The sequence below is a fragment of the Sinohyriopsis cumingii genome, unplaced genomic scaffold (assembly GCF_028554795.1).
Source record: "Sinohyriopsis cumingii isolate HCF-2022 unplaced genomic scaffold, ASM2855479v2 utg000452l, whole genome shotgun sequence".
In the NCBI taxonomy this organism is placed as follows: Eukaryota; Metazoa; Mollusca; class Bivalvia; order Unionida; family Unionidae; genus Sinohyriopsis; species Sinohyriopsis cumingii.
In genome coordinates, this window is record NW_028315901.1 from 1,879,973 (window position 1) to 1,902,816 (window position 22,844).

Below are 22,844 nucleotides of genomic sequence, written 5' to 3' on the forward strand. Positions count from 1 at the left end.
TGCCTCTGCTATTTGTACAGTTAAAATGGGATTGATGCTATGGATTTTGGGTACCAAGTTGCATATTCAAGTAGAATAATGATGTACTGTTTTTATTCCAATCTGTAATGGAAAATAGGTGTACCACAATATCGACGGACATCATTTTGAACGCAGTATTATCTTTTTCCTCATAGGAGTGTCTGTATAAGATGTTTGGATGTTTCCAGTCAGAAAAAGGCGTATAGATTTATATTTTCGGGCCATAAACATACATAAGGGTTTCTGACCTAAAATGTGGTCATCCCTAATGAGTCTCCGCTTTGCCACGACGCCTATAAAGCCGGTGTATCATAAAGAAAAATAATTGGGACCGTTGGTGGTAGCACTACCTGTTGGTCCCTATCATAGTGGTGAGAACCATGCGCACACAGACTGAACAACATTTCAAGATATGTGAGAACTGGCTCAAACACGTATAACTTAGTTGCTGTATTAATCATGCTTTGGACAAACCACTTCTTGCTGGACAATTTGGCATACACAAACTTCGCATAGGGACCTTCTAATACAAAAAGTCAACTTTGCAATCATTTTTTCTTAAACTCAGTACTAATTTATCACTATTATGTATGTATGTATGTATGTATGTATGTATGTATGTATGTATGTATGTATGTATGTATGTATGTAAGTATCTAAAATAAATTTGATATACATATGCATTGAGCAAATGCCTTTGAAAGCTTTATTCACTCACCCTGTGATAGTCTGTTTACCCGCTTAACAAGTGGTGAAACCAGTGACGTCATTTTTCCAATGGCGTTCACTGTTTGTAGCGTCTGATTAGAAATATGTCTGATTTATGTTCATCCAAAAGTCTAGCATCTGACAGCTGTACACCAGAAACAATCCATCCGAACTTAGCTTGTATATGTTATTATTGCTCCTTTTCATATTTAATATCCTTATCCCACATAATATCTCCAGGTTTCAAAACAGTATCATTGTGAAACCCGAATAATTTTCTTGTGAGTTTTTAATTTCAAACATAGCAATATATTTATGGTTTTCAATATTATTGTAGTTAGTGTCTGTACATGAGTAATCGAGAATATAGTTTAGGGCAAGTAATGATATTAAGATACATGTATAATTCAACAAATGTAGTGAGAGATATTGGATTTGAATTGTATGGATATGATCATTGATTTCTTTTTTCAGTGAATTGCATCCATTACTTATTAATCAGCTAACAAAATTGATGTATGTAGTTCCTCGTGTGAAAGAACAAGAGCCCGGGCTGTGTCATCCGCAAGCATTAATACCAACATGTCATCAGCAAATGTTTTAGTCTGAAATGAAATTCAATTACATTCTAGTAAAGTGTACATAAAAGTGGCTAAAGCATGGAATATTGCGGCACATGAACGCTGATATGCGTTGATAATCTATAGTTCTTAAGTCGAATGACTTTTTCATGAATCAAACTGAAATAATACTATATAATCTGCTTTCTCAAAATACTTAATAAAAAAAGAAATGCATTATTATAAACAGGTAAGTGAACATTTAGTTCACACTTCCAAATGATGAATATAACAACAGAGATTTTCTGAGTAATGAATAAGTGTTCCCAAGTAATATCACCATTATATCCACAGTTTTGGAAACTAATACAAGGCATGCAGTTGTAATGTTAAGAGCTATATTACTTTGTTACTATTATTGTCGCAAACCATAGCATTCATGTAATGTGATTTCAATGCGAGTGATGAAAGAGCATGAATTCTTTACAATATAATTATCGTACGTCTTAATAATGTTACAGCACTAATTGTATGTTTTCTTTCTTTTCAGTTTGAGGTAAGTGCTCACATTCATAATGAACATGATGTTATATAAGTAAATGTATCTGATCATTTAGGGATATTGCTTTACACAGGATCAAAAAGTTGATGTTTGTGGAAGCTTGACGCGTATCAATAGGTTAAATTTGCCCCGAGAAAATATTATTTACTTATTTAGTTCTAATTGGTGTGTTGTCTCTGCAATTTTATGTAATATATCATTGCACATTGGTTGAGTGAAAATAAGCCACAATACCAATATCACATTTCTTAACATCAGTACAAAAGTACTTGTATAAGGTCCGTTGTAAAGTTTAGTTTAATTATGCCGTTAACTTTATAAATTGTATCATCCTGAAATTTGGTGCGGATTATTAAAGAAGCAATGACTGTTGCACGCCAAAATATTGTATACACTAATCCAAATGGATTCCCGAAAATGAACTTTTGCTTCTAAAATTAGCCATTTTAAAATGTGGGGAATTTCACCAGGCATGTAGAAGTATATCCATGCTGGGCGACACAAAGCATGAAATTAAGGGAATGACCGGAATACATGTATAACGTGTATTTGGCGAGAAATATTAAATGTGAATCGTTTATTATATAAAATAATTAATATCACTTTATTATCAAATGTCCTTACCGGCATATACATTATTTTAAATGTGGAAAACAGTTTTAGTATGAAAACGGATGCTGTAAATTATATTTTGATTGGTGCAGAGGTTAAGTGCACTTGTACAGAAACATCAAAGAAATCTATTAAAAATGCTAAGTTTATGTAGATGTGGCTTATTGTAATACGATTTTTCTCTAATCAGTAATACCTGGCATCAATATATGCTTGTATCCATGGGCCGCAAGAAGTATGCAACAAGAGTATACTGGTTGTTTTTTCTACTTAGTATATTTCTGTGTTGTATAAAAGGCCTAGTGCCGGAGTCACATATTACATACCACACACCCAAAGATTCTAAACGTTTAATTCTTATCTAAAGCAGTCTGTTTTCTCTTGTTTTTCAATTCCAATCGAGTTATTTTCTATCTTTCCAAAAACCCTTTAAGGTGGGATATTTTAACACCATAAGACCAACTTGTTTTTGCATGTGGTCGATTATTTGTAATGCTCTTACCTAGTTGTGGAGTAAACTGATGCATAGTCCAGGGACGGATCTAAGAAAGTTGCACTGTCCTTTATGTCCACTCATTTTTCCTTTATGCGGTAAGGATTGAAATGGGAAATTACATAATTACTTTTTACATTTTTATTTCCAAATCATTTTCATTCGATTACCCATTAACGAGTTTGGCTCAATAAACTCCATAGTAAATTGGGTGGTTTTAGATGATACTTGCCGCACGTCATTTGCTAGACCGTGAAGAGAAACTCTTATCTAAGTGCGTTTACAGCGTCGATATTGAATGATATCCGGAATACGAGTCCGATTTCTACCAACTCCGGTACTGTGGCTAGAAGCAGTATCATTTCGGATTGTTGACGTTAATGTTACTCATGGAATGTACTTTACTACATAGTTTGTTTCAACATATTTTGCATATAAAGTACCGTTTTGACCAGTGTCATTGCTTGTTTCTAAATAACGTGCCTTTTCTGAACATTAATTAATTTAACAGCAGAATTCAGTATTATTCATTACTGAGGTCTTTACAAATATGTCCTTAGAAAAGAGAAGACAATAGATGGGGTTCTTTGAAAATGGTGGGGTCGGAGAAACATGTTTGAATTTTCTTCGTTTAATTACTGTCCTTCGTATGCGGAGAAATATAATTTAGCCAAACCTGGATTTTATATCAGTCCACGTTAGATTAGGAGTTAGGCATCATCGTCATACACGTCCGTATAGTCTCAAAATTATCTGAATAATGAACAAGTGTTCCCCATTACAATCACCAGGACCGCAGTAATGTCGGAGATTGATACAATACATGAATTGTTATAATCAAAGTTGTGTAATTAATATTGTCTTAACACATCGCATTCGTGTAATGTGATTTCGTTATGAGAAATGAAAGATCTTGAAATTTACGTACAGCACAAGAAACCCAATTTTACGAGTGTGCGACTGAATAATGATACAGAACTAATTGTATTATTTTTTTTCCTTTCAGTATTCGGTAAGTTTTCACATCTATGTTGAACATGCATATTGAAGTTACGTAAGTAAATGTATGAGATCAGTTTGCGGTTATAACAACAGGCTAAATATTATTGGGAAATATTATTGTTGTGTTGTAAATGGTGAGTTATCCTAGCAGTATATGTATACCGTTAGGTATTTCAGAGAGCGTGTGACATATTTTAATCTGGTGGTGTAACCTTGTGTGACAATACTAATATTTCATTCCTTACATTCTCTTATTTCAAATGGGTACAAGATTACTTGATGGCAATCCGTGGAGTACAATATTATAGTTTCATATACCAAATTATATCAGCTTTATAAAGTGTAGCCTGTAGTTTGGCGCTGACTATTAAAAAAGGTGGTGATTCTAGGATGTTAATATCTTGTATACTTATAGATTAATTAATGCCAACAAAGGAACATTTCTTTCTAAAATGGGCTTTTTTAGGTTAATTGGGATCAATTATACCAAGCATAAAATAAATCAACGTATGCTGCTGATTGCAGAAAATGACTGGAATAGTCATATGCGTTGAATTTTCAGGGCATAATAAATTCGAATGGTGCATTTAGGATTATAACTGATACGACAAAGTATCCCTGTCAGCAGGCAAAACCTATATTTTATGGAAAATACGCAGACAAATGACGCTAAAAATACATTTTCATGTATGCCGATGTCACGTGAACTTGCGGAAAATCCATGCAGAAAGCCATTTAATAAAGTGAGCTGCAATAATGCTTTTGGGGGTCATGTTTATGATCAATATTACCAGGTGTGTCTAAATTCATACAAAAGATAAAACGGCGACGAAATGGATGGAACAAGGACTTCATATTTGCATTTTACTTGGTTATTTTCTTCCAAAATGGTATGACTGTCATTTGCCGTGTCACACACTGTGCATTGTCCTACCCACCCACCCCATAATACTAAACCCTTATGGTACGTGCTGTAATGTCGTTTCATACTTAAGATTTCATTTCATTCAGGGTTATCAACTTATGTTTCTAGTGGCAATATAAAACGTGTTGAGGAATAAAATATTCTCTGCAACAATCAGTTGTCTTAGCACTTTTCACAGCACTATTTTTGTATGTATGCACCCCTCTTGCATAATGCTTTTATATGCTTGATATCTGGAAGTTAGTTTTGCCTGTTTTTAGTCATGTTATCTCTCTCTCTCTCTCTCTCTCTCTCTCTCTCTCTCTCTCTGTCTCTCACACACACACACACACACACACACACCTGCCCTTTTAAATTCCTTCAATATATCATCGATATACCATAGAGACTAAAAGTGGGCATATAATTACTTTCTTCATCGGATTCAATTCCAATTCTCTAAAGAATACAAGTTTACGTCGTATACTCCTTAACCTCGGTAGCTGGTCACTTGGTTGTTTTTGTAACGACTAATCCCGCACGATGTCGACTACATCATGCCCACGGAATCGGATCTAATTATATTTTCGATGCTGGCCTCGAATGTATCGCGAACTTTCGAATACGACGTTCGAAAACCACAGGTAGTGCGGCTAGATTCAGTTTTTTTATTTCTTAGTTCGGAGTTTTGTTAGCGCTCTAATTTGGCTAAGTAGTTCGTTGCATAGTTTGCTGATGCATAGTAGCACGACTCGTCTTCATTTGGTGCCCTTACATATATAAATAGCCCGCCTATAATTATCACCACGTTTTGCTTCTAAGTTGTTGTTGTTATAGATTTAACGCCATATTTCAGCACAAGATTAGCTATACATGGCGGCCAGTATAAAGGGTGGATGAAGAACCCTGGAAAACCTGAAAAGAACCAACGAGCCACATGAAGCTAAAGGCAAGCTTTCTGACATACCCACATTGGACGAGCCCGAGACTCGAACCCAAACATAGTTGAGATGGCAGCGATCCGTAACGGTGACCATCCGGCCACTCAGGGCTTATGGTTTTCAGCAAATGTATTGATACGGTAGGGGAGTTAGGTGATTATTGTAGTGATCTATCATACAGTATCTTATAGTATTCAACCTCAATAATATAAATGAAAGGATCAATGAATTCGAAGGGTTTGGGTTTGGGGATTTATATACATATTGTTTATTTGAGCACACTCGTTCACTGAATGATCAATTAGTCAACTCTAGAACTGGAGCTTAGGCCCATAGTACTACACACCTGTACAATCCGAGCGGTTTTGCTTTTATTTCATTTTTAAACTCATCAAGTTTATTTATGCCTATTCCTGTTGGCATGACGTTGCTAATGTTTATCACGTCTATTGATATTGCGTAAAGGAAGAAACCGCTAAATCGATTTTTGATGATCATTCTACGTGTGAATGTGGCTAATAAGGACACATCACAATGTAGGAATGTTTGCCTCATGCCTATTCGCATACATGAGACTTATTAAAATAATGCATTACAATTTGAATACAATTGTGCATAATTATATCTACTTACTGCTTGTTTATTATTTGAAAATACAAATCTGATTAAAATAAGACCATCAACTGTCTTGGGTGAAGTTCTGACAGTGACCGCTTTGGGGTCATGTTCTGGTGACCTTTGAATTAGACAATGGGAAGGCAGCTTTCAGAAATTTGAAAAAGTCCAGCTAATATGCACATACTGAACTGCACAGTCTCCCAACATGTATATATATATATATATATATATATATATATATATATATATATATATATATATATATATATATATATATATATATATATATATATATATATATATATATATAATTTTATCTGAATGGCTGATAAAATTAGCGACTATGGTAATAACATAGATCACCAGAACAAGACTTGAAATATGGAGTGCTCATGAGACCTCAGCTGCAATGACTATGCTATAAGACACCGATTTGCCAAGATAGACATGGTGTATTTGAACTGTCGAGTGCCCTTAAGCGCAACGACTATGCAAGAAGACACCGATTAGCCAAGATACGTATGGTGTAATAAAATATATCGAGTGCCCATAGGCACAAATACTAGACTAGAATACACCGATTAGCCAAGATAGGCGTGGTGTACTAGAAATATCGAGAGAACATAAGCACAGCGCCTAGACTAGAAGACACCGACATGCCAAGATAGTCATGGTGTACTTTAAAACTCGAGTGCTCGTGAGACCTCAGCTGCAATGACTAGACAGAAGACACCGATTTGCCAAGATAGACATTGTGTACTTGACATATCGAGTGCCCATAATCCCAACGACTAGACTAGAAAACACCAATTTGACAACATAGCCATGGTGTACTTGAAATATCGAGTGCCTCTAAGCACAACGACTAGACTAGAAGACACCGAATAGCCAAGATAGGTTTACTTGAAATATTGAATGCTACAAGGTGTCTGCATGTTCATCTTTCCAATGGAAGTGTTAATTAAAATAGCAGTATACGAGAATTCGCTTGCAAAAACCGCCAACCTGATAACATATTGAATCTGCGTGAATTATCAACAATCGCATGCATCATCAGAGCGGTGAATCGTCGCGGCATGTTTTTTTTTACATTGATTCATTTTGTTATGGCAACTAAATTAGTACTGTTCAAGTCATAATCTACATCCTTTATTCCATGCCCGCCCTTAAGACCAAGAAGATTATCGATGACATTTTCATTTTTTCTGTGGACCCCCTGTACGCGAGATGCGATTGCGTCCGCTGAGAGAACTCAATGCACATGCACCTAATTTTAAGCTATCCCGGATGTGGTTCCGGCAGCTTCTATGAAAGTTGCTTTTGCATCCACATTAGCCGGAGCTGCCGACAATGCTGGAATCACCGCAGGAAATATAAATGCTTAATCGGTTTCTTTGATTTTGCGACATCTTTGATTTGGAGAGCATGAGTGCTAATGCGGTGTTCTTTTTTCTAGCCGTCTTGAGTTGATCACTTTGCGTTTTAGTCAACCACACCGGGGTGTCTCAGGTCAGGTTTGTCGGTGAATGTTTTAATGTGATCGTGCACTCGTTTCTTATTGCATTCTATAATTTTCATTGTATGACATTACTTTTATCTGTAGTATTCAAAGATCGGTGCTAGCCCGTTCATCATGTGGATCATGGAAATCTTCAATGTGTTCATGCTTGAGCACGCAGGACGTGTAAAAGCCCATATTGTAGTTGTTTAGCAAACGCTTACAAATCAGTGCGGTCACAATGAATTCTTGTAAGTTGAAACGGGTGGGAACAAATGTCACGACGGTATACAGACGATCCAGGAGTTCATCATAATATTGCTGACCTGCTTTCACGCAACAAATGATTAATCTTTTATAAGGCAAACATTGTGCTGTGCTGGAACCGAATGCAGTCTGTCAACTACTTACTTCATATGTTGTCACCCTCGTTAATTCTTGTAGTTTTTTATTTCTCTTCTGAAATATCCACTTAGCACAATATACACGAGCTCAGCTTTGAAGCTTTTCTAGTAACTTTCTGTTACATAATCTCACCAATTCCTAAGCAAAGTAGCGGTATATTATAAATCTCTTCTTTTTCCTTGATCTTTTAGCGGCCATGTTTGTTAGATATTTGGCTAATTGTTGAAGATGATACATTTTTATGGTTTCCCTGTCATTTATTCAATATATATGGAATTAATAGCAATTGTACATGAACACTCTTCTTTTTCCATCATCGCAATAGAAGTTCCCGTGGGTTCATGTGAATTGATCCGCGTTGCAAATGTTTCTTGGAACACCGTTGCGAGCTCTTCCCGTACATGATGTTACTACCACAATATATCTTTAAGACATCCATGGAGATCTAAGTGCCGCATATAATGTTCGCTTGTTGGCAGGCGCTAGCGGCGTCCACCAACCAACCAAGCCATGCATTCTTAGTCGGGTTGCACGAACGTTAGAAATGACATCATTGCGTGCGTCACTATCCTGTAAAACGCATCCCCGTGAGGCACGCATGTGTCCAGACCACCGCGATATTTTTGCCAAATGGAACTTGAAGTTCCACTGAAGCCAATTGTAAGGAAAACATATCGGTCCATGGTGACCCACGCAAAAATATTTCGAAACTTATGATATGAGTGGTCAAGGTCACACCATGTCTATTTCATCCCTGGGAGCCCATGTACGTCAACACCACAAAATAACACCAGCATGTTATATATCCTGTATAACATTTGGCACCTGTGTGACTCACTTGAGCGTTTTACTTGGCGAGGTCGCGGTAAACTGTCGCTAGTTTACAGGGGAGTAAAGCTCGACGGTGATATCTCTGACACGTTGAAGAAACCTCTCGATACACCGTTTTGTAAATATCCTGGTTCAAAATATCTATATGGATAAAATTACAGTGGGGCTGGGTAATGATTGAAAATACGGATTTGCGATGACGACCAGCGAGGAGCCTATAAACCGCCTCGATGCTGCATGTTACATTTAAAACACATTGCAGGAATAGGCAGTGGATCTCTTCAATGTATTTACCCAAAATGAGGGTCAACATATATATATATATATATATATATATATTCAGGCGATGAACTTGTAACATGTATTTATAAGCACCAGGCATCCGACTTATAAAAGTCATCTAAATAATATAAGTGCAATATCATTCTAATGAGGTCATGTAATATTGATTCGGCAACTACTTACACCTAGCGACCGTTCCAGTGGCCTAATGGTTACAGCGTCCGCCACTGATGCGGGAGGTCGTGGGTTCGATTCCCGGCCGAGTCATGCCAAAGACTTACAAAAATGATACTAAGAGCTGCCTCGCTTAGCGCTCAGCATTAAGAGTTTGATGTTATGACTGGTCGGCCTGGTGTCAGGATAATGTGACTGGGTGGGACATTATGCTACATGTCTGCAGCATGATGCCCCAATGCTAGACACCACTATAAACTGTCACACTGCGAGTTTATAATGCGTATAAACCTATAACTTTCCTGTAAGATTAGGATACATGTAATATGGTTTTGCTCATAAATACGTCCATACCGTATCGGATATCAGTAGACAACAGCTATATAACAACTACAAATTAGATCACTCTTTTCTTGCACATGTAAAGAACGTACCATATGATGTCTGCGAGAATCTGGTGGGTTAAATGCTTATGATTATAGCTTTCCATAGCTGATAAATACAATATAGAATGTAGTTATATATAATGTACATCTCGTCAATAAATATTGTGCCCCAACATCGATGCAAAAATAATATATTTCCCTTGTCTCGATCGAAACGAATGCAATCTGTTTCAGACTTCACCCGATAATAAAATGTATTTCATATAATTACATAGAAAGATGTTTATATGCTGTAAATAAACACTTGCAGATTGCACACATCATAGGTGTTTTTTGACAATTTTATAATTTTGCATTTGTCAAAACTGTTTATTGTAAAATATTAATTTACCAGACCTGTCTTTTTCTGTGAAGTATTAATTATTTTAGAGAAATGGCTAATATCAACTTCGACATTGTTACATTGTTTGTTCCCGTGCTATTAATGTGTGACTTTACATATGTTACTAACCTTTTAATATTACTCTTGTTATATTCCTTTCAGGACGCAGAACTCAAAGAATCAGTAAGTACTAATATACCTGAAACTATTAGCCTACTCTGAATGAATAATCATAAACAATGTACTTTATGAGCATGAGTTTATGATATATGTTGGTATGAATTCGATCATATCATATATTGTAATTTTATATGTTATTTCTGTTTGAAATAAAAAATAATCTTGCAATCATTCGTGTATAATGGGTAAGCCGTGTCAGGTTGAGATCCGACGATTTCCTGTTACGTATAAATGTCAATCAAACAAAAATTGCTAAAAGACATGCAAAATAAATTAAGAATGATATAGTACAACATACACACACACACGCACACACACAAACACACAAATATAGATATAATTTTGCGTTTCATAGCTGACATACAGCTTGTGTGAGGATAAAACAACTAAAATATTTTATTTGCTAATATTACTAGAAACATTAAACATGATCATCGCTATAGCAAAATACTACAATCATCAAGAGAAATTAGGACTATTTGCTATTGTTGGCCAATGACAAAAAAATGTGTGAAATAAATTTTAGGGAAATATTTTGATATTATGGCATACATATTAAAACAAATCCTATTTTGGATGTTGTTGTTTTTGTTGTGAGTATATGACCATTTATAGCACATGTGTTTAGATAAACGTGAAATCCTTTTTAACTTTGTATGTTTGCTTGTACGTTGCCAAAATGATAAATTTATTCAGAACATATCATTTTGAATATAATAATCTCTTAGGATTTACCGTACATAATCCATTTCCTATATTAGGATTAAACTCCCATATGACATCGCCCAACTAATTGTAAACTTTGTATTCACCTTGAATGTGAAATGATTGAGGATTTGATATAAGTGACATGGACTATTTAAACCCTTATTAAACAATTCTCACCAGTATCTAAGCATTAAAACATTTATGTTGACAGTCAATAACATTTTACGTATTTCATTTGAACAGGCCAGTGAAAGTTGTAGATTTTTTCAGTATCAATGGCGACGTGTGATTGATGTGCTCAAGGTCTCGTTGTTTGCAAAAGTATCTTCTCTAAAATGTCTTGATCATACAGATAGAAATTCTACTTCCCAAGGAACTGTTATCTTGTTTTGATACTCTTTTTCTAATAAACCAAAAATATTGCCCTATTTTTAATTTCTTTACAACCGCAATCCTGGCATCGGCCTGTTAAATGATGAACCATCATTTGCAATGATTATTTAGACAAAGCACAGATAATATATTCAACACGAGAGTTCAACAACATAGTGATAGCTTGTATTGATGCGTTAAGGAATTAGTATTACTCCACGAAAGAATGTAATTAAGACCACAAATAGCAGAATGGATCATGGGTCACCATTTTATTCATCCGTGTATGAAGCAAAAGCATTGTAATAACGGTTTGAATATTATGCATGTTTTCGCTGATTCATATTGACTATTGCTTGCTTTCAGGTCTTTGACGTAATGGAAAGTTTCATAACTTTAACGTACATACAATCTCTAATAATCTGCATTAAAATCGTTTTCAAATTGATTAAGCAGACATATCGTTTATCCCCTGGATTCGCCTCTTTCGTTACAAGAATATTCAAAGATAATAAGCAGTGTATCGTTGATTTACGCCTACTAAAACCAAGCTGATGTATAGCGTCTCTCGTTGTTTTCATTTGTGTGGGCCATTATATGAGCCTTTCTTGAATAACCGTGTGTATAGTTTGATACGTTTGATAATGCTATTTCTCTGTGGTTATTGAAGTCTTTCAGATGTCCTGTGGACTGTATTAACTTTATAAGCCCCAATTTATTGGAAACCAACCATAATTCATTCTGCAGTACCAACATATACAGAAAGCAATTATTGTAGTCACTCATAATTAGTAAAAACGTTTGTCCAATGGATGTGTAATCGATAGGACTTTCAGGTAATTGCAAATACAGCTGAAGAAAAGAAACGAGTAGAAATTATATGACCTTAGAAATTATTTTACAAAGTAAAAAAATCTTAGCAGCTACTAGGTAATAATGTTAGTGACTACATAATATTACTTAGTATTAATTTCAATAACAACGTATAAACAAACATAACTAAGTCAGTGTGAGCAAATAAATCGAAGTGTATCCATGTGTTCATGAGAATTGTAAGTATCTCCCAGTTTAGGAATGAAAAGTGTTTATATTTGTCCAGGAATAGTTAAATGTGTAGATTATACTAGTATGTTATTAAAGCAAATTGCAAAGTATATCACGGGCAAAGCTATAAATGGAAACACTGTGATACAGCATATGAGAACGACATAATTCTGCAAGAAATCGGAGCTCAGCTGGTAGAATGTCTGACTCGTAATCCAATAGCCGCTGTTTCGATAAGCCAGCTAGCTAGCCACGGTCGGCTACCTCATTGTGTCTTTATTTGGGCATTGTGCACTTAGCTCCCATGCTTATAGGAAGAAAAATCTTCCATCGAAATTAAAGTTAGATTGTCAAACATCAAACCTTGCTTCTGAACAATAACGAAACTTTTCGCTATATACATTTACCAAACTTCGTATATAGCTAGTACTAATATTAAGTACGATATAACACTCGATTGTAAGGTATTAAACCCATTGATGATCATTGTGATTTAAAAGACAAAAATGGTTTCCATACGACATAAGTAGCATGTAGTTGTTCAGACTCAAAAGCTGACAATGTTTGGATAAAATGGATAATGGACTAAGTTAGTGTGAATGAAAATCTGAAAATAGTTTCCTCCGCACCATACCATATTTTTCTACATCATGTACATGAAGCGAAGATTACAGGTTGCATACAATTTTGTCCTGAAGGAAGCCTGTCGACTTGGACTTTATAGGTCAAAGGCCATAGTCACTGCCACTAAAAGAAGCAAAACGGAGAAATGTCAAAGGCACTGCGAATGAACGAAGACTAGCTTCTTCAGATACGATTCGGCAACCTACATGCAAACGTGTTAAACATTGCCTGAGGCATGTTGTTCCATTATCGGTACAAACGATATTTTAGTCTAACGATACGTTTCCCATCCTATTGCTTTAAATCGCACTATATTATGTTGTGGTTGTTTGGGGGAAATCTTTTTTTTTTACTATCATTGTGACAAATGTATGATTTGACTGCATAAGCTTTCAATACGTGTCGACAGGTCTTTCTCTGATTTGGTTGCAAGTGGGAAACAAGACTTACCTGTAAATTCATATTTGTCTTGAGTTTTACTGCACCGTGGTATCTGACGGGTTATAGGAGATGGCATGCTCTGGCATTAGAGCACTTAAAATGCAGACATAGCGCCAATAAATCAATTGGTTTGCTTGCTCATTGCAAAGCTTGGACAAATGTTCAGATTGGAGGCGATTTATGAGTTAATGTACACATTTGACAAAGAACTGTGATACATAGTGTAAAAACAAACAGTTTCTCAAGATAGAGAAGCATAACAAAGAGTTATTTTGACACATCATATATCTAATAGCCTTATATTGGAATGTCTATCAACAACAATATATTTAACATAATTAAAAGTAATAGAGTTCTAAGCATATGCCATTGCGAGACACCATCCGTGATATGTGGATGATCTAATATGCGTATTCCTTAAATTGGTTCCTTGACAACTTAAAAAGTTGCGAGTTAAATATTTTCTGTCAAAAATAAGATTTATTGTCGAAGAGAAAATTACTGATAATATCCCAAAAGGGACGAACGAAATAGTGTTAATGCTTTTGAAATAGTGAAGATATCTTAGGTTTAACGTGTTTTTTTTTCTGTGAAAACACATTGCTTCCTGTAATGTCGGACGCTAATATGATATTGGTATACACGATGATGGCCATTTCAATATGTTATTAGTTTGTTATCAATATTTTCTGCAAACATCTATTTTATGTAATTTGAGTTTTGTGATGAAAGAGCTGTATGCTTCATCAGAACATATCTACATACTATTTGCAATAATTGTACTTATTTCTTAATTTCAGATGGTAAGTACCTATATTTTTCGACGAGCACTCATCCTGATATAAAGCAGGTAAATATACCTGATCATCACAGGTATTTTGCCAACATTGGAACATAAAGGTGAAGTTTTGGGTTAAGAACCACGTAGAGTCAGTTTCTTCCAATAAGCTGATAAGATGAAAACAATGAAATATATGCACATGCGATGTTGTTTTGTAACATTTGTCATATTATAATATGCACAAATATGTATGTGGAACCAATTTCATATGCGTATAAATAAAACCTAAAGGTTATATGATAAAAAAGGAACCCCATCAATAATTTTGCATCATGATATGTATATTTAGAATCAATATCCACAAAGTAGATTTGGAAGCATTTGGTAGTGGAGAAGCTACTTGTTTAACGTTCTTGTAAGGCATCATTGCACTTAAACTAAAGTCATCATTTTACAAATTCAGGCATAATTATTAAAACTCATGTGTATAGTAAACTCATACTTTACAAATTCACTACATACATACAAATATCTATGTTTCTTAAATCCATTGGATAAAAGATGGTGACTCTAGCATAAATGATATATTATCTATGTAATTGCAGGTAATCCAATGTTATTACAAAATTTGACAAATATTTTCACACCTTTTAATGTCGTAGATTAATAACGAGTAGCAAGTCTAGTACTGCAAACTTTTCATTCTCTTTTAACAAATAGACACAACAATAAAAAACAAGATAACAGGCCGTGACATGCAGGGCTGTATTTTTCATTGCATAATTATGTTGTCAACTTCTGGATTATGGCCCCTTGTTGAATGATGTTCAGTAAATAAGATAACAACACTTTTCAACTGAAACACAGTGAACGATATTTATAGTGCATCCCCAAGATTTACCGAATGTTTCAGTTTAGATAAATTTCTATAGCGCATGGGTAATGTTGTTTTCTACATAATTACGACAAAATTAATGTAATCTAAAATAAAATGGAAAGTTAATGACATTTTAGATAAGTGTCCATTTGAAAGCGCACATATTTTGAATATAGCTTTGACCTTGACCTGTACAAGGATTCACGTTGCCTTACAATTCGTTCATTTTATGAACTATCAAACGACATTGCACGCATTCCATGGCAGTAAATGGACGATCATCCTGTTCAAATATGGTTCATTTAAATTATTTTAATTATATAGTAATGGTTTGCAATCACACACACACACAAATACATACATATATATATATATATATATATATATATATATATATATATATATATATATATATATATATATATATATATATATATATATATATATATATATATATATATATATATATATATACATGTGTGTGTGTGTTTGTGTGTGTGAGTGTGTTCGTGTATGTGAGTTATATAAATTGATATTCCTCAAGGCAAATTGTCATATTCATAGAACAAGAACCAATTAAAATATAAAATCATACGAAAGGAAACCAGTGCGCACAGGGATTCTTGTATTACTTAGCCTCTTATTTAATAAGAATAATCAGTATGACTCAAAGTTATTATTTACAGGAATCATCCCTGGTAATAAGAATGTAATCGGACCAAAAATGATCAGCATGACTCAAAGTTATTATTACAGAAATCACCTCTGGTAAAAATAATTTAATCGGACCAACATGATCAGCATGACTCAAAGTTATTATTACAGAAATCACCTCTGGTAAAAATAATTTAATCGGACCAACATGATTAGTATGATTTAATGTTATTCATACTGGAAACACCTCTGGTAATAAGAATGTAATCTGACCAAACTGATCAGCATGACTCAAAGTTATAATTACAGAAATCACCTTAGGTAATAAGAATGTAATCGGACCAAAATGATCAGCATGACTCAAAGTGCTTATTAGTGGAAACACCTCTGGTAATAAGAATGTATTCGGACCAAAATTATTAGTATGACTCCATGTAATTATTACATAAATCACCTCTGGTAATAAGAATGTAATTAGAAAAAAATGATTAGCATGACTCAAAGTTCTTATCACTGGAAACACCTCTGGTAATAAGAATGCATAAAGACACAAATTATCAGTCTGACTCAAACTTCTTATTACTGGAAACACCTCTGCAAATAAAAATGTAATAGGACTAAACTGAGCAGTTCGTGTTGTAGGAATCACAACTGTATGAAGAATGCAATCGGACCGACCTAAGCCGTGTGATTCAAAGTTCGTATTGTACGAATCGTCGCTGTTAATAAAAGTACAATCTGACCACGCTGAGTAGTGTGATTCAAAGATCGTATTAAACTAATCACTTCGTTAAGAATAAAGAAATCGGGTCAAATTCATCAATATAACTCTGACTTCGTGTTACACGAATCATGAAGTATATGATAAATCTTAATCTATCTAGCAATCCTTTCATTTATCCATTTAATAATTCACCCACCCATTATGTCATATACATCCATCCATTCATCCATCCATCCATCCATACATGCATACATACATACATACGTACATATACATACATACAAACATATATACATACATCCATACATTCATACATCCATACATACATACATGCATGCATGCAGGCATATATACAAAACACACACATTGATATATATATATGCCTGTCTGCCTACCTGCGTATCTACCTGCCTGCATGCCTGCCTGCCTACCTACCTACCTACCTACCTACCTACCTACCTACCTACCTACATACATACATACATACATACATACACACATGCATGCATACATACATACATACATACATACATACATACATACATACATACATACATACATACATACACACATGCATGCATACATACATACATACATACATTCATACATACATAACTACACACATGCATGCATACATACACGCATGCATGCATACATATATTCATACATGCATGCATGCATGTGATTTGTGATTTTGATTTTTATATCGCTACGATGTCTTCAATGTGGCAGTTTATAGTGATGTCTAGCACTGGGGCATCATGCCGCAGACATGTAGCATGATGTCCCACCCAGTCACATTATCCTGACACCGAGTCGACCAGTCCTAACACTAACCTTCTAATGCTGAGCGCCAAGCGAAGCAACTGTTAGCACCATTTTTGTAAGTCTTTGGTATGACTCGGCCGGGGATCGAACCCACGACCTCCCGAATCCGAGGCGGACGCTCTAACCACTAGGCCACCGGAGCGGTTACATGCATACATACATACATACATACATACATACATGCATCCATGCATCCATGCATGCATGCATACATACATACATACATACATTCATACATACATACATATGCATAAATACATGCGTCATATAAAAAATACATATATAATTACACTGTTATAAGTTTGTCATTTCATTTTCGTTACTATCTCGAACTTATTGTTAAGCACATAACACTATAGACGTATTAACTTTTCGAAATATTATCATCATCAAGCAAATGTTAAAAGATCAGTGCCTTGCTCCGCCAAATGATTGCAGATTTGCATAATTGCAGGTATTGAGATATTTCGTTTTGTCAATACGGTAGCTGACACAGTATTACTATTGTATTTTTGTCAATTTTCTGTTCTATTTTATGATCTTCTATTATCGTGAATTTGTTTAATCTGATGTAATCTCTTTTTAAGAGGAAATAAAGTCAGTCAGTCAGTCAGTCAGTCAGCCATACATACAAGCATACATACATACATACATACATACATACATACATACATTCGTACGTACGTACCTACATACCTACATACATACATACATACATACAAACATACATCCTTTATTTTCCTCTCTTAATCTATGTTGCACATATATCTTGTTTCCAATGAGTTCTCTCACTCATGTGTTTAAATATTGCGTTTTCTTTACGTTTCTTCATATTTTTATATATGCGTGTATATATATGTGTGTATGTATGTGCATGTATGTATCTATATGTGTATATGTGCATGTATGTGTATATATATACATGTATGTACATGAGTATATGTGTGTATGTGTATGTATGTATATATGTATGTGTGTATATATGTCTGTATGTGTGTATGTGTGTATATCTGTATATATGTATGTATATATGTATGTATGTGTAAATATATGTATGTGTGTATGTGTATAACGTGTATATATGTATATGCATATATGTGTGTATGTGCATATGTGTATACATGTATGTGCGTGTATGTATGTATGTATATATGTGTATGTGTTTACATATGTTAATATTTGTGTATATGTGTATATGTATATATAAGTGTATGTATGCGTGTATGAATATGTGTTTATATATATGTGTATGTATGTGTGTAGATGTGTGCATGTACTCATATATATGTATGTGTATATATATATATATATATCTTTATATATATATATGTGTGTGTGTGTGTGTGTGTGTGTGTGTGTGTGTGTGTGTACAGTACTGTAAGTCCATCAATGTCAAGCCATGTTCCTAACTGTTCTGTATTGACGAAAAATTAACTGAATGTGATCTCTTCTGAAGAGGAAATAAAGAAAGTCAGACAGTCAGTCATGCATACATACATACATAAAACATACATACATACATACATACATACACACATGTATACATACATGCATACATACATACATACATATAAGCATACAAAGATACATACATACATACGTGCATACATGCACGCATGCATGCATACATACATTCATACATGCATGCATGGATACATACGTACATACATACACACATTCATACATACATACATACATTCATACATACAATCATAGAAACATACATACAAACATACATACATGCATGCAAAGAAGCATACATACAAACATACATACATACATACATGCATACATACATACATGCATAATTGCACGCATGCATGCATACATACATTCACACATGCATGCATGCATGGAAACATACATACATACATACATATATACATACATACATACAGACATACATACATACATACATACATACATATATACAAGCATACATACATACATGCATACATACATACATCATACATACATACATACATGAATACATACATACATACATACATACATACATGCATACATAATACATACATACATACATACATACAAGCATACAAAGATACATACATACATACATTCATACATACATACATACATTCATACATACATACATACATAGAAGCATACATACAATCATACATACATGCATGCAAAGAAGCATACATGCAAACATACATACATACATACATGCATACATACATACATGCATACTTGCACTGATGCATGCATACATACATTCATACATGCATGCATGCATGGAAACATACATACATACATACATATATACAAGCATACATACATACATGCATACATACATACATACATACATACATACATACATACATGCATGCATCCACACATGCATGCATACATGCACGCATGCATGCATGCATAATTCATACATGCATGCTTGCATGTATACATACATACATGCATACATCTATTTTAAAGCTATTATTTTGTAAGCAAAAAAGTTTGAGGATCAGGTTGAGATGTATTATATCAATCTATCTATCTATCTATCTATATATTCATCCGTCCGTTCGTCCGTCTGTCAATCAATCCTTCTCTGTATATATATATATATATATATATATATATATAGACAGAGAGAGAGAGAGAGAGAGAGAGAGAGAGAGAGAGAGAGGGAGAGAGAGAGAGAGATGTGTGTGTCTGCAATAGATATTGCGTGAAATATGAATGACGTAAGCCAGAATGGATAAAATTTACAGTGTTAATTGAGTAATTGAGTCGGCTTATGCAAACGGGAACTTGAATAGTTATATGCTATAACATAATTCAACGTAAGCTTTGCTTATGCTCTGCTAATTCAGTGTATTTTTGCACTTCTTCGCTTTCTGTTTCAGTGTTCTACGTGTCAGGGTTGGCGTAACAGATATACAATTCTTTCCGGGTATGCCTGCAAATGTGATGCCAATAAATAAATTGTATGCAATGGATTTCAAGCAACGCGTATAATTAAGTTTGGGGCAATGTCTCCCCCATGGCGTATATACTTATCTATCTTTCATCAACACTAAAATAATTACATGAATTGTACAAATCAAGATAATAACTTTTCGTTATGGTTCACATCTCCCGATGCACTTAAAATGTAGTACAAAATAATGTAATCGCTTGAACAGGAGGAATAAGCTATTTTCTGTTTCATCATAATATAGGATATATTTGCTATGCTTTCGTAAGTTGTTGATGTTTCTTTAAATGTAAAGTGAAGTGATTATCACAAAAGAAGACGATGCTGTTGCCAGCTCAATTTATTATTTTGGTTTTAATGAAACTGAGAATTGATTTAAATTATTGACAATTATATTATTCAAGTTTGTGATATGTTTGATTGTCTTTTAAAATTGTTCCTTCTTGAAAGTGAAAATAAAGGATTACATCCTGGTGTTCTAGGATGTGAGTGGCCATGATAGCCGTATCGATAAACATGTAATTCTGCATGGTACCAAGTTTCAAAATTATGCAAGATATCAGAATGGCGTCGACATTATCGACTAATTTTGAGGGATTAGTGAACTGCCGCACATTCTAGCTTACGTCCACTCAGAAATCTTGGAATATGAGCTGGTTTGTTAGAAAAAATATTAGCATCTATTGTATGTAGGAATATATATACCTGATTTTCCTTGCGCGGCAGATTGATCTACATTTTAATACCGTTTTATTTGGTTTGACATTTTAGATCCAGATGTTTTGTGCTAAAATGTGCTTTCGGTGTCACAAGCTACATTAGGTCAGGATCCATCCTCGAGCTCAGTTTTCCTTACTCAGAAGTATAAGAAGAAATTGTGACTACTAAATGATTTGCTTCCTTTACCAAGGACATTTCTGTCATGTATACATGACAATCAGCTATTATGAATACAATCAAGCTACATCGTTATTGTTAAACGAGACGAATATTAAACTCGAGGTTGATGCATCATACTTGAAATTAGGGTGTATCACTAGGTCATTGGGATTATAACAGGACCAAAATATCAAGCTGGTGTTTTGCTCTACGTTTCAGAACGTTTACATTAATAGAGCTGTAATTACTGACAAAACGTGCACACAGGACGATGACAGCAATGTGCTTTGCAATGGGAGATAATCATCGTTATATTTTGCGTTCTTTGAAATCTGCCTCCCTTTTCAAGTGCTTCTTAGGTCGCGGATAAATAGCATCCGCCTTTCTACTGACGGCACTGAATCTCATTTTTTTTAAAATGATGAACAGCGGCAATCAGTGTTATTGTCTTGCTTTTTATTATGTCTGCTAATCATTCTGACAAGTTGAGAGACACATATTATGCTATTTCCACACATTGTCCTTGCCTACTTATATTGCCTGGGTAGCAAAATTATGTTGGAGTATTTTGATCTACTTTGTTTTCTTTTATGTTTATCATTATATTACCTCTACAATATTAATGCATATTGTATGCTTCCTGTAATATACGATTTCATAAAAAGCAAACAAAAATTTACAGAAAAGAGAAAGAAAAGCAGACAAAAATAAGAAAACCAATAAAACAAACAACAAAAGTTAAAGCAACACCACACTAATTTAATTATGAGGCTATTCCTCGGGAGATATAGAAACTGATAATATGTTTGCATTGTTACAATGGTGCTTATTGATTAAGATTTTGCCTATAATTAGGATTTTAAGAATTTAGGTCCATTTTGCTAACTTCTAAATAAGCCAAGATAGTAAATATATCCATACTGTGTTTAAGGAGTTTTCTCCCAATGAATTGTTTGGAAGCAATACATGACATTGAATTCACATTTATGTACAATAAATGCAAGGAATGAAACGATATGTTGCCTCTCGTTTTTATTTAAAACCTTTGCTTAACACGATCACTGTTTCAGTGCTCAACAAGCTTGTTCATATTAAACCGCTTTATTTCTGAATCCGAGTCCTGTCTTTTTTTGAGTGAAATGAGAAGTTGTCATATATCGAATATTCCGTTCAGTATTGTGTCCTTATATTGAACGTATGACCCAATAATATTATTATTATAGTATAAATATTATATGACCCAAACATATGTTTTATTTATTTTTTATCCTATTTCTCTCTTTCTTGGAAGCCAGATTTTTTCAAGCTTTCAAGAACGGAGTCGACAATGTAGTTGTTACTATCAAAGTGATAGTTATCACATTTAATGTTCTCTAGTTTCAGGACTGAAAACAGCTGCATGTTATGACATA

The 22,844-nt window shown here is 34.3% G+C and overlaps 1 protein-coding gene and 1 long non-coding RNA gene across 2 annotated transcripts in view; both read left to right on the forward strand.

Annotated features, from left to right (window-relative positions):
- Positions 1 to 8,132, forward strand: part of LOC149774016 (E3 ubiquitin-protein ligase TRIM45-like) — a 74,273-nt gene extending 66,141 nt beyond the window's left edge. Inside the window, exons 14-16 of the mRNA XM_089945898.1 lie at positions 1,840 to 1,845; positions 3,963 to 3,968; positions 8,025 to 8,132. Coding sequence (XP_089802024.1) covers positions 1,840 to 1,845; positions 3,963 to 3,968; positions 8,025 to 8,132 — 120 coding nt within the window. The remainder of the gene's footprint in view (positions 1 to 1,839; positions 1,846 to 3,962; positions 3,969 to 8,024) is intronic.
- Positions 8,133 to 9,472: 1,340 nt separating this feature from the next.
- Positions 9,473 to 22,544, forward strand: LOC149774017 (uncharacterized). The gene is made up of 3 exons (XR_016417095.1): positions 9,473 to 10,562; positions 14,549 to 14,598; positions 20,483 to 22,544. It is a non-coding gene; the product is annotated as an uncharacterized LOC149774017 (long non-coding RNA).
- Positions 22,545 to 22,844: the final 300 nt, after the last annotated feature.